The sequence below is a fragment of the Eumetopias jubatus genome, unplaced genomic scaffold (genome assembly GCF_037043125.1).
Source record: "Eumetopias jubatus isolate StellerSeaLion01/CBP00866 unplaced genomic scaffold, mEumJub1_p1.0 scaffold_8, whole genome shotgun sequence".
Lineage (NCBI taxonomy): Eukaryota > Metazoa > Chordata > Mammalia > Carnivora > Otariidae > Eumetopias > Eumetopias jubatus.
This window is the reverse complement of record NW_028274814.1, coordinates 128,428,033-128,441,763: the sequence shown is the minus strand read 5'-3', so window position 1 is coordinate 128,441,763 and position 13,731 is coordinate 128,428,033. Positions and strand designations below refer to the sequence as shown.

At 52.0% G+C, this 13,731-nt stretch overlaps 1 protein-coding gene across 1 annotated transcript in view; it reads left to right on the top strand.

Annotated features, from left to right (window-relative positions):
* LOC114197543 (xylosyl- and glucuronyltransferase LARGE1) overlaps positions 1–13,731 on the top strand; it is a 120,494-nt gene that overhangs the window by 103,277 nt on the left and 3,486 nt on the right. Inside the window, exons 7-8 of the mRNA XM_028088620.2 lie at positions 7,333–7,479; positions 12,640–12,835. Of these exons, the coding sequence (XP_027944421.2) occupies positions 7,333–7,479; positions 12,640–12,835 (343 nt within the window). The remainder of the gene's footprint in view (positions 1–7,332; positions 7,480–12,639; positions 12,836–13,731) is intronic.

Sequence of the window (13,731 nt, the reverse complement as noted above, 5' to 3'; positions counted from 1 at the left end):
AATCACTAAGGTGAAACTAAACATTTTTTACGGCCAAGATACTCGTGACAAGGTTGTATGTTTTTGCCAAGTAGAAGGTCCCATTTCTTGGTCGGTTACCCCGGCCTCTGTGGGCATCCTGCTTCCACTGTAGCCAGCCCCCGCTCTGACCACCCGTGTGCACTCCGGACGGGGGACACGGGGCCAACACGGTGACGTCATCCCACTCCTGACCAACGATTCGACCCTGCTCTTATGTTGACTTGATTCATTTCTGCAGAACTAGGGCAATGCCTCTCCAAATGGCCATAGCCTGACGCCCTCCGACTAGCTGGTCTCGGCTTCTTCAGGTCCTGTTCCGGGTGCCAGCAATCAAGGAGGAAGCCACGTTGCCAAAATCTAGCCCCCACCTCTCGTCTTGACTTCTCAGCAGCCTCTGACTGCTGATGGCCCCTCCGTTTCTTTCCTCTTGGCTTACTGAAGTGCATCCCTGTCTCCAGGTGGTTCTTCGATCTTCTGAGTCCCTCCCTATAGTGCTCATCGATGGCTACCTCTCTTCTCCTACCCTCCCTCGGTGATGTTGTTCAGTCTCGTGGCTTTAAATGCACCTGCCACTGATCCCCAGAATATCCCTACCCAGCCCTATCTCTTGACCTCAAAACTCGTATAATCCAACAGCCTCCTCATCATCTCTGCCTAGTTCTCTCCAGCATCTCAGAGAAACTGTTCAAAACCTAAGTCTCATCCTCCCCAAAAAGCTTACACCAGCACCTCATTTGATGGCCACTTCGGTCTTCCTGTGATGCAAGCCAAGAGTCCTGGGTCATCTCCAGTCCTCCGCTTTCACACCCCATGCCCAGTGGGCAAGGAAATCCTGCTGGTTCTAGAGCCAGGCCAGTTCTTTTCGCCTTCATTGTGACTCTCGAAGTCCAAGCTAGCTCAGCCGTATCAGCTCGGGAGCCCCCTACTCGATCTCCCTGCTTCCACCATGCAACCGTGCCGTCTGTTACCACCACAGAAGCCGGAGGGATTCCTTAATCTAGAAAGCAGCTCATGTCACTCCTTACCTCAGCGTTCCCCAGTGGCGCCCCAACTCACTAAGTAAAACCCCAAGCCCTCGGTATCGGTTTCCTCTAGCTGTGGTAACAGATCACCACAAACGTGGCCGCTGAAAACCACACAAATGTTTTATCTTGCAGTTCTGGAGGTCAAGGATCAGAACCCGGTGTCACGGGGCTGAAATCGAGGTCTCCACAGGCTGCGTTCTTGCTGGAGGCTCTAGGGGAGAATGTTTCTCGCCCTCTAGGGGGATCCACGTTCTGTGACTCGTGGCACGTCATCCTCCCTCTGCTTCCATCATCGCATCTCCTTGCTGACTCAGACCCTCCTGCCTCTCTCGTATCAGGACCCTTGTGATCACTCAGATAACACAGGGTCCTCTTCCCGCATCTCAGCATCCTTAATCACATCTGCAAAGCCCTGCTTGCCATGGAACGTTCCAGATCGCCAGGTGTCTGGGATTAGGACATGGACACCCTTGGAGGAGAGAGGGGTGGCGTTCTTTTGCTCCCTCTCAGCCTTCAGTGATCTATGAGACCGTCTAGGACCTGCACCTCTCCCGCCCCCACTGCCTCTCCGGCCCCATGTTTAGGGACTCTCCCTGTCCCTTATTGTGCTCTTGTCATTAGGGCCTCTGCACTGGCTGTTTCCTTAGCCTAGAAAGCTCCCGCCCCAGATCGCCGCGTGACAGCCCCCTTCCCTACTGCCTACCCTTCTCCACGAGGCCTGCCTGCACCACCACCCCCATCTCAGACTGCAACCCGTCCCCCAGCCCTGGCATTCCTCACGCCCCTGACCCAGCTCTGTTCTCCCGCACGGAAATTCTGGCTTTCTCTGGCTTTCTCCGTAATTCACTCACGGTTCTGGCTCCGTCCCAGAAATGTCAGCCCCACGAGGACAGGAATCTCTGCCTGCTGTGTTTACTGATGTCTCCCGAGTGCGCAGTGCCTGGCACGTGGCGGAGCGAGTGAGGAAACAAACCGGCGGAGCCTCAGCCATCATTGGCGCCAGGCTTTGTGACCGTGGTCGGGCCAGCGCCCGAGGATGGGCAGCGGTCGTGGTCACGGCCAGGGTGCATGGGGCGCTTCTCATCTGCAGGGTGTGGGGACTGCTTGGCCCTCACAGATCCCCAGTGAGATCACTGCTGTTGTCACCAACCCCCATCATCACTGACTCAGGAAGTGGAAGAGGGAGGACAAGTAACCGGCCAGAAGGCAGACCTGGGCAGCCCGAGGCCACGTCCCCACCACTGAAGTCGGAAGAACTCTGCCACACACCATTGTTCCTTACTTCTCTGAGATGCTTTCCCAAAATCTCTCTGTGCCGGGCTCCTGGGCTGTCTCCCTGGTGACAGAGACCCGCCTCGAGGATGGGGTGAAAAGGAGAGAGATGGAGGGGTACGAGTGTGTGTGTGTGTGTGCGCGTGCGCACGCGCGTGTGCCCGTGTGTGGGTGCGCGTACTCACAACCCACTGCCAGGATCCCGTCGCGGGGTTTGGTCATTCTAAACCCCAGGAAGCCCATCTTCCTCACAGCGTCCCCTTTGTGCTGTGTCTCTGACATAATGCTGAGCCGTGCGAGTCTCCAGGCGGCCCCTGGCCACCCACTCGGTTGGTATAGGAATCCTCACTACCCACTCACGTTCTCCCCCCTGCTCGCCGCTTTTCCCAGGTGGGTGCCAAACAGGCTGTGAGCTATTTGCACACTTGAGTAAGTGGAGGGGAGACGCTGAGGGAAGATGTGCGGGAGGCCTGGGGGGCTTGAAGACAGACGCTGCCCAGTGCTCAGTCCCTCCCTGCCCCAGCCAGTCCCCGGTGACCTCCAGCTCCACCAGATCAGAGGGGCCAAACTTACTCTGCCAGGAACACCTGAATAGTTTCTGACAGAAGGATCCAGAGAGCTGGCTGGAGACTGAGATCTAATATATTCTGTTTCCATAGATAAGCAGGTTGGCAACAAAATCCTGCCCTGGTTGCAAGAGTCTGTTGCCTTTCCTGACTCCTCTGCACTCACCCATCTCCGGCAGGAGGCCCACCGGTAAGCCGAGGCAGAAACGGGAAGTGGGCTCGTTTGTTATCAGTTACTCTAAGTCAGGCACTGGGTCAGGCCCTAGGGGACTGTTTCGCTTCATCCTTTCAGCGACCCTGATTGATAAGGGTTATCATCTCCATTTTATAGCCGGGGAACCTGTGACCACGAGAAGTTGAATATCGTGCCCAAGGTCATAAGAGAGCGGCGGGCAGAATTTGAACCCCGGGGCCAGCTGGTTCCAAGTCACGTGTATTTGCTTTGCTCTCTGTTGTACAAGCAGGGTTCTGAACTACTTCAGTAGAAACCTTCTTTTAAGAGTTCTTCAGTCCACAAATGTTGTAGTAGGTTTGGGAATATTTCCGAAAGGGTCTTGGGTGAGAAGCAAGGACGTGCATCAACCAGGATTCTTCAGAGAAATAGAACCAGCAAGATGGAGAGTTCTTTTAAGGCACTGTGAGGACTGGCAAGTCTGAAATCCGTAAGACAGGCCAGCAGGCTGGAAACTCAGGCAGGATTTTGATGTGACAGTCCAGAGGCAGAATCTCTTCTTCCCCAGGGAAGCGCAGTGTTGGCTCTGGCATCCTTTGACTGATTAGATGAGGCCCACCCACATTGTTGAGGCCAGGGGCATTTAAAGTCAACTGCTTGTAAACATTAATTATGTCCACAAAATATCTTCACAGCAACATTTCGATGAGCATTTGACCAAACAGCCGGCACCCTCGGTGAGCCAAGCTGACACATAAAAGCAACCATCACAGGCTTAACCACCATACACACGGTGCTTAATGTGGGCTGGGCATTGCACCAAGGACTCCCATGTGCACGTGTGCTTTTCCTCACCAAAATATTTAACAAGAGCATGAACTCTGAGACTCAGAATGGTTCAAGTGACTTTCTAGGAGGAGCAGTAGAGTCCAAGCTAGAAGCCAAGTGTGTCTGATTGCTACTGCACTAGAGTACCTTCCAGAATCTTCAGTGTCACTCTAGATTTAACATTCTAAAAGATGTGAGACATGACCCAAAGCCACTCAGCTTGTCCGGGCTGGCTGCAGCACTCACATCTCTTGGCCCCCAGTCTAGCCAATCTCCCCAGAAGATTCTGCTCATTTGAAACACTCTTGTCTCCTGCAGGACTCCCTTTCCAGATAAATGGTGGAGGCACATTGTGCATCCCCAGGGGCTCAGCAAACCCCCAGCAAGGGAAGGATAGACCAACAGGAAACCTTGCGGAAGGGCCCAAGCTATATCATTCCCAGCTCAGTGAGCAGATGTGCTCGGAGTCAGTATCCTGAAACCACTTTATTGCTGAAACTTCATAATGAGACCCATTCAGGACATCAATATCCAAACGTCTTTGGACTGAATCTGAAATGGACCTATGTAGTTACAAATCCATCTTGGTGGCAGTTTGTGTTTCAGTGAGATTAAAGGGAGTTTTAGAAGGCACTCCAGGATCTGACGCTCTCTATGCAGACAGAAATAAGAACTTTCTCAGGCTGCATTTTGTAAGGCATGCTGCTTGCTGGGTCTCCATACTCTGGAACGTGCAATGTACCAGTCAGCGTGCTTTGGTTGTAAGCAACAGAAACCAACAGTGGGCAGCTTCATTGAAATGAAAAGAAATCAAAGGAAAACAAAACAAAAAAAAAAGAAAAAAACAGTTGAGTGGTATTTCTTATGGCACCAAAGTAGAATTTGGAAAACCGATACTTGAGACCATAATTAACCAGGGCAGCTCTGGGCCCCTCTGCAGCTGAAGTTCAGAAGCCTCTAGAGAACTGCCTGACGTTAGCGCATGTCGGCACTTAGGTTTCCAATCTCGGCATCTCTGTTCAGATTTCCAGCAGTGAGAAACTGATTTGCTCAGCTTGAGTCAAGCATCTACCCCTGGCCCTGAGTTCCCAGAGCTGCTTCTACATGCAGGGACCATGAGAAAGAGAATCATCTTTGAGCAGGGCAGTCTGGGAAGTGGCTACTGTAACCGTGATCATAATAGTAACAGAGGCAGACACGTGCATCCACAGACCTCTGTTGTGGATGTGTGTACACGCTTTGCCCATCCCTTTGTGGTTCAGTGCTCCTGGCCTCCCACGCTTTTCCCAATTACCTTAACATAATTAGCTGCAGATGCAATCTTGGGCTTTTAGCATCCTGAGATGTTTGCGACAAGAATGTGAATACCAGGCAGGAAGGACTCGGGCTGTTCTGTTCACTCTGTGTCTGCAAGTGCCTAGCACATAGTAGGTACGCTCCAGGATTGTTGAATGAGTAGCAACCAACCATGCTGGGTGCCTCTCCTCTCCCTCCTTCCTGGTGGCTGCAGGGGCTTTGCCATCTAGTGAGTCCAAGGATATCCCCCAGACCCTGTGTCCCATCCCCGATACCCAGAACCGACAGATAAGGGATCTAGTTTTCCTGGAGGAAAGGCAGCAAGCCCCCATTCTGCCTATGTCCAATAGAGGATTGATTGAGAAGAGAATACTTGGCCATGGGTGAGGGAATCTCGGATGTTTGGCAACTGGGAAGTCATCGTTCAGAGAGACAAAGCAGGAGAGGAATGCAGACCAAAGCAGGCTGACTCAGGCTACTGGTCCTCCAACTGGCTAGATATAGCTCACCCCGATTCTATCTTGGTGTCATCCTTTATGAGTCTCCCCAGAAATAGTGACATCAGGATCATATAGCATTTGGTATATATTTAAGCCTAATTATAAAGAATGAATTGCAACTGCTATTCAGAGGATTCTAAAATGACCTGGTCCATCTCAACCACGCCCTCTCTAGGGGGTGCTGATGCCACCGATTCCCCCCTTCCCCCCTTCCCCAGGGCTGTCTTCTGACACCAGTCCTTCCTCTGACCTCATCACTCATGGATACCAAACTCTGCCTCGTTCTTCTCAAACGGCCGCCCTGTTCTTGCCCCACACTGGCCTCGGCTAACACAGTTTTCCTTCGTGGTAGCATGACTCCCTTTTGCAGACCCATCCCTGCTTATGCACAAGCTCAAAGTGAAGTGACTTTAGTAATACAGCGATAAGTCGCATTGCTATGGAAGGCTGCTACTTCCAAAATACTTCCAGTATTTTGCAAAATGCCTTCCAACGCCTTGATTACCCCAAGAAAGACTGCTTTCTCTACTTCAGAGATGAGAAGCAAATAGCCCTCCCTGGCACTGAGTCCCAAGAGCCAGGGGTCTGAGCAGGAAGCCAGAATGAAGTACCAAAGTCATGGCCAAAAGGGATCATCGGGAGATGAAGCCAGGGAATAAGGACCGTGTTATGGTAGAACAGTGACCATGTGTTGCTACAGGTCAGCCACGTACCAAGTGTGCCAAATGGTATTTGTATTTATGTTACCTCGTTCAGCCTCCACGACAGCTCCAGGAGGGAGGTAAATCATTGCCCCATTTTAGGAAGGAGGAACCTGAGGTAGTTAGAAGCTAAATTACTTGCCCAATACGGCAAGACTCACCAAGTGACGGAGCCAGGATTCAAACCCTGTCTGTTCATTACAAGCCTCCTGCTCTGTGTCCCTCCCTAAGCCTTTCTCCCTTTCAGAATGATGGCCGCAGAGCTGGGCAGTGGCTGACAAATGTAGAAGGGCAGGAGCTGGGTCTCAGAGGAGTAGAGCCGAAGGGCAGCCTCAAAGGTGGGAGGGAGGAAGCGCGTGGAGAATGTCCCACCCTCACGTGGGATCCGAGCTCTGTTGTGTTAGGTGCTGGCGGCATAGGGTGGGTCTGGGGACTCTCAAGGCTCAGGGTCTGGGGGATTTGAGGGGTTGAGAAGTCCAAGAGATGGGACCCAGAAATGCCCAGGTTGGGGCTCATCTCATCACCTTGCTGTCCGACGCTCCCATGTGGCCAGTGGTGCAGGAGTGGAGAGCCAGCCCAGTGGACCCTGCAGGCTGGACTCCAACCCCTGTGGGTCCTGGGAGGACCCGCCTTCTGCACTTGGCTCTGCCAGGGACACTCACTGTGAAAGTGAGGGAGGGTCTCCCAGCCCCTCCCATCCGGCCTGCCCTCGGTTCACTCTCCAGGGAGACTCCATTTTTTGACTCAGAGGCAGCCTTTCTTCTCTGGACTCCTGAGTGGTATTGGACAAGCTGCTTGGCCTCCCCGGGCCTCAGTTTCCCCATCTTTAAACTGAGGGTTTGACTTGGGCTTTCTGTCCTCTGCCCCCTGGGCCCCCTCCCTGCCCTCAGGTGGGAAAGACCTCTGCCTGGCCTCACGGGGACCCTGTCTCTGCCTGCCCTCTCCTTTCAGGAAGTCTATCATCCAGCTCGATCTTGCCAACACCAAGAAGGCGATGATCGTCCCTGCATTCGAGACACTGCGCTACCGGCTGTCTTTCCCCAAGTCGAAAGCGGAGTTGCTGTCAATGCTGGACATGGGGACTCTCTTCACATTCAGGTGAGGAGCCTCGGTGCCGGCCCCTGGGGGTGTGCGAGGCCTTCCTGTCCCCGGAAACCAGACACCAGAGCTATTGGCCCAGAAGTTCGCCACTACCTTAGACCAATCTTAAGGCCAGAAGAAGCACCATTGGCCCCCAACTACGTCTTTGGAATTAGTCTCTCTTCCCACATGCTGTGTGCTTTGCTCTGTACGTGGGTGGTGGGCATCATGTGTCCAGATAGGAAGGTAGGTAGGAAGTCAGCTTACTCTTTCTGTCTGGGTTCCTGACCCTGTCTCCTGTCTGAATTCTCTCTTGGGTTTGCTTGCTCCTTCATTCATCTGGGAAGTGGGTCCATCCTGTTCAGCACCATGGTTGCTGTTCCCCTTTTCCTTTTTTGGGGAGTGGTCCGTACTCCGCGGTCCTCAGGCCTAGGATGGGTGTCGGTAGCTCCATCAGCTAATGGCATCTAGGTGACTCCAGGGTTGGACACAGCAGATGGGGCAGCTGACTTTCCCATCGCCCAAGTGACAGTTTTAAATAAGCCCCGCACTTGCCTGATGTTCCACGCCCCCCAGTCCTGCGGGGGCCTCGCAGGGGAGCTACCCCACCACCTGTCCGATGTGCCCAGGGAGTGTGTACAACGGTGCAGGTGCGAATGGGTTCCGACTCCCGGGAACAGGCTGTGGCATTTAGTGCCCTTGGGGGGCATAGGGGTCCTCCCCGGTCTCTTGACTGAGCGGTCTGAAGAGGGAGCCCCTGCTCCCATCTGCGCCTATTTTAAAGAGCAACCTCCACTTTGAACCATGGAAGAATGGCCAACACTGCGTTTGAGTAAAAAAATCATACATTTCCAGGCAATCTGAATTTTATTGAAAAGCTTGTATAATAATAACTTTGGTTTCTGTACTACTGTTAAGTGACTAGAAGTTTCTAGAAGGTTTTCTCAAACTTTATTTTGGGAAAATAACTATGAGATCGGTTATTCGTTCAATAATTCAGAGATGATCCTTTTTCACATTTTAAGCAGATAAACTGAGGAGTGGAGAGTCCTGCTGGAGCCAGGACTGAACCCCAGCCTTCTTCCTCTATCCAGAATTCTGGAAAGTGGCCTGAAGTGGTTTAATAACTGCCCCCCCCAACTCAGACTTCTTTCTTCTTGGAAAGAAATAAAAACTGCCATTTGTTGAATACGTAACTTGTGCCAGGCACTGTTGTCAGCTCTTGTAATCCTTACAACAAATCTGTGAAGCAGATACTTTCATCCCCCTTTTACAGATAAAGAAACTGAGGCTCTGAGAAGCCAAATAACTTACCCAAGGACACACCACCAGTACACAGCAGAGCCTGGATTCAGTCCAGGTCTGAGGAGCTGCAGAGCCTATGCTTTTAACTCAGATATCATTGGACTGAGTCCTGAATGTTCTTACCAATCCATGTTAGGTGCAGGTAAAAATTGAGACTCTGAGAGCAGATCTTCATCTGAGCCTCCCACAGATGCCGTAGCCTGATGGCTCCACGCCTGGCAGATTTCCAGGGCCTCTTTCCTTCCATCTCCATCCCCAAGTGATTTGAGAACACATTTCAAGGCCACGTCTGTGGGCAAGGGAGCCCGGGTTTGGCCTGCCGTTTCCAGGATTCCTGCTCTGGTCCACAGCTCACAAGCCATGAGGCCAAGTGCTAAATTACTGACCTTCCCCCCAAGAAATTGCTTTTGTCACCTTCCTTCCCCTCCAAACGATGAGCTCTCAAGTCTCCTTGCAGCTGAGACCCCCCTCCCATTGCAGGTGGAATGGGAAATCGTCCCCACCCCCGCTGGTGCTCTAGGGTCTCAGAGCGGGGTCCCTGGACGAGTAGCATCAGCATCCCCTGGGAACGTAGAAGTGTCAGATCTCAAGCCCCGTTCCGGATGTACTGGATCAGAAACTCTGGGGGTGGAACCCAGTGATTGGTCAAACTGTAGTCTCCTAGGTGATTCTGATACGCAGCTCAAGTCTGAGAACCACTGCTCAAAGCAGGGTGCCCCCAGATCTCTCTGGAGTGGCATCCCACATGCCGTATCTAGGAAACCTCTCTCGTCTCTGTTGTTTTGGAGGCTGCCTGGTGTTGATAATGTCAGAACAAGTGTGTCCCCTGGACTGATGGTGGGTTCCGGGGGGGCGGAGTCAGGCACTCGCGTGCTCTTGTGGCAGGTGAACTGTCATGTCACCCTGATCCATGCTGACCAGCTGTGTGGCACCGCTTGTCCGTCTTCCCGCCGAGCTTACGGATGCTGCCCCCCCACCCAGGGGGACAGGACTGACCCAGCTGCCCTCCCCCCTCTTCCTCTTTCCCACACAGTAGGCCAAGGGTTTGTATTCTAAATAAGATGGCTATGATACATTGACATCACGGAGAGTCAGCCCCCTGTGAACTGACACCATATCTAGGGCAAACAAGAGGGAGTAATGAGCGTATCTTCACTTTTGGAAACATTACTCTGTATCAGACACTGCCCTGGGTGCTTGATGTGAATTCACATCGCTGTCATAAATCCGTGATGCGGGCATGATTCTCTCTGTTTTACCAAGAGAAAGAAACGAATAATTATTATTATTTATTAATAATTTTACCTAGAGAAGGAAACGAAGGAACAGAGGAATTAGGTACATTTTCTACACCTGCTGAGTGACAGCGTTCCAACCCAGACAGGCTGGCTCCAGAGCCGTTGTTTTTAGCCGCCTTGTTAAACTGCCTCTTAGGGCAGGAACATTATTGAGTGCCTACTGTATGCCAGCACCGTGCCAAGCTCTTTATAAACATTTCCTCATTTAAGTTCCCCGGCCATTCAACAAGATAGGTGCTCTTTTCCCCAGGGGACACAAGATGGAAGTAAAGGCTAGTTTAAATGTTCTGCTGACCGAGGGCCTCCGCCCCTAAGCGACGGAGGCAGGTTTCAAACCCCGGTTCGGCGGCCCCGCTGTGCCGAGCTTGAGCCAGCGCGTGTGCCCGGCCGCTGGTGGTGCTGGGCTGCTCTGTGCAAGTGGCAGGTGTCGGGACCACCTGTCGAGCTAGTTCACGAATGGAAAATCCACTCCTTCCCGGCTTGATTCTTGGCTTAATCCCGACATCTTGCAGTATCCCTCCTTCTCACACTCCATGCCCTCGGTGTCACTCAGCCTCTTGTGTTCCTTCCGATCGTGTGACCGTAGTTTTGGTGGCACTTGCTGAATCCGTGGAGCTGGGGATTCAAGTCCCTGCCCTCGGCCAGCCTGGCCATTGGCCAGTGCCCATTCAGCCTCATTGGGCAGTTCACGAGGGTCCCAGGGAGGTCCAGCCTCTGGGGGAGGGGGGCGGGGGTGAGGGCGCAGAGTAAGCAAGTGGCCGCGTCCCCTACGAGAAGAGCGCCACCTGCCACACTGACTGCCGGCTCTCACTCAACCCTCATGTGCTCTAGAGCCTCCCTGAGTGGAGGTGGGACCCCGGACCGTGAGCTCCTTTCTCCCTGAAGCTCCCTAAGTTGTTGGGGTCCCACCTTTCATATTATCTTTTTCTGCAATGTTCTTTTCCCCTAACCCCTTGCTCTTGGGCCAGGTCCGCTGTTTCACGAGGCTCCCAGGCTCCTGCCACCTCTTTGTAGCTTCCAGAGGGAGATTCCTGCCCCCCTACCTGCCCTCTCTCGTAGCTACCCGTCAGGTTTTGAGATTACTTGTCCATTAATCTCTTCAACTTAGTGCCCGATCACTGACTCTCTGCTCTGTAGAGGCCGGAGAGTGTGGGTGATGGGGACGCAGAGGAGAGATCACCCAGCATAGTGGTCCAGGGCCCTGGCTTTTGAGCCAGGCTGTCTGGGTTTGAATCCCAGCTCCATCCTTATTATTTGTAACTTGAGATTGAGTAAGTTATAAGAATTTAAAACTAAAGATACAATATTTACAATATACCCAGTATATAGTTAGTGCTTAATAAATGTTGGCTTATGATTATTGTTATATGGTTGTATTCATTTTCTATTGCTATATAACGAATTGCCACAAATTTAGAAGCTTTAAACAAGACAAGTGTATTATCTCACGGTCCCTAAGGGTCAGAGATCTGGGCATGGGATGGCTGGATTCTCACTCAGGGCCTCCCTGGGCTGAAATCAAGGTGGGGGCAAGGCTCCAGTTCCCCTCCAGAGTGTGCCACACTCCTCTAGGCTCCCTGACTTCCTTTCCTTGCACGTGGAGGACTATGGTCACCATTTCCCTGCTGGCTCCTTGCCACGAGGCTCCCACTGGTAGCTCACACGTGGCTCTCTTCCAAACCCAGATCTAAAAGTTCTCATGATTCAGCCAGGCCCACCCTCCCCCTACCCCCAGTAATTCCCCTTTATCTAACTCAAAGTCAACTGATTAGTAACCTTAGTTACATCTACAGGGATCCCTTCTGCCAGATGATGTGACATAATCATGGGAGTGGTACAGCCACGGGTCCTGCCTCAAGGGGGAGGACGCGGTACAAGGGCTAGGTCACCGTGTTCTCTGGTCGGAATAACCAGCAGAGACTTACCTGCAGTTAGGTCCATGTAAATGATACAGAGCCCTCCAGGAATTCACTTACCCTTTCATTGTGAGAGTCTCCTCGTTAATGAAGAATGTAGATAACGGGCTGGATTAGTTTCCTAGGACTGCCGTAACAAAATACTACACGCTGGGTAGCTCAACACAACGGAAATTCGTTCTCTCATAGTTGCGGAAGCCAGAAATCCAAAATCAAGGTGTTGGCAGGTTCATTCTTCCTCTGAAGGCTCTAGGGAAGAACCCTTCCTGGCCTCTCTCCAGCTTCTGGTGGAGGCTGACCGTCCTTGGCATTCCTTGGCTCGTGGGTACATCACTTCAGTCTCTGCCTCCACCTTCCCATGGCATCCTCCCGGAGTGCATCTCAGTATCTGCATTTCCTTCTTATAAAGACCCCAGTGGTTGGATTAGAGCCCACCCTAATCCACCATGACCTCATCTTGATACATCCGTAAAGACCCTCTTTCCAAATAGGTCACATCTATACGTACTGGGGGTTAGGACTTCAACCTATCTTTTGGGGGGACACCGTGCCACCCACAACAAGGACTGCATCCGCAGACACCTTTTCTTCCTCTGAACCAGCACTGTTGCGGAAGCTGAGCTTCGTTTCACCCAGTGGCTTTTCTCCATGTGACCTAGGTACCACGTCTGGACAAAAGGCCACGCTCCCACAAACTTTGCCAAGTGGCGGACTGCCACCACGCCTTACCGTGTTGAGTGGGAGGCCGATTTCGAGCCGTACGTTGTCGTGAGAAGGGACTGCCCTGAGTACGACCGGAGGTTTGTGGGCTTTGGCTGGAACAAGGTGGCTCATATCATGGAATTGGATGCCCAGGTGAGATGGTGAGGCGTCGTGCAGTTGGCGCCATGGGGGGAGAAAGCGTCGGCTTCAGGGCTGAAAGGGGACCTTGGAGGTCAGAGAACAGAGCCCTGAGAGGGAATGAAACGTGGTCAGGGGCCGGAAGTGAGAACGTGGCAATGCTAATTCTCATGGCCACTGATTCCCAAACAATTGCTCCTTCTCTACACCTTTGGGTGAGAGTTGGATTCCCAGCCAGGACCCAGGCAAGTGTGAGTGTCCTATGACAAAACATTTCACTCCCCACCCTCACCCAATTTAATGGTGAGGACAAAACACCATCACCAACTTGGCCTTTGAGCCATATAACTAACACACAGCACTCTCCAAGTTCCATATAAGGGACACAAGAAGGCATGTGGCTGAGATGCAGCTCATTATCCTGCCCTGTAACTAAAAGTGATGATTTTCAGGCTGTATTTCGTTGTGAAACACTTTCAGTCATTCAACTAATATTTACTAAACACCTACTTCAAAAGAAATCAGCAGAATTCTAACAGGTTACACCAGGTGTCTGCAAGCTTTTTCTGCAAAAGATCGGATAGTAGATTTGGGGGCTCTGTGGGGCCAACAGGTCTCCTTTTCAACTACTCAACTCTGTGGTTGTAGTCCACCTATAGACAGTATCTAAACGTGGATGTGGCTGTGTTCCAATAAAACTTTATTTATAAAAACAATGCAGCAGGCCAGACATGCTGAGTTCATCAACCCCAGTGTTAAATAAACAAAAGCAAAGCTAAGCTACTCTGGGTAAGTGAGGAGAAGCATGCCTGGGCCTCTCAGCCCCACCTTGTTTCCGTTTGTGTGCTGTTCTCCAAGGCTTCTCATGCAGCACAGAGTAAATATTTCTCAACAGGAGCACTTCAAATTCA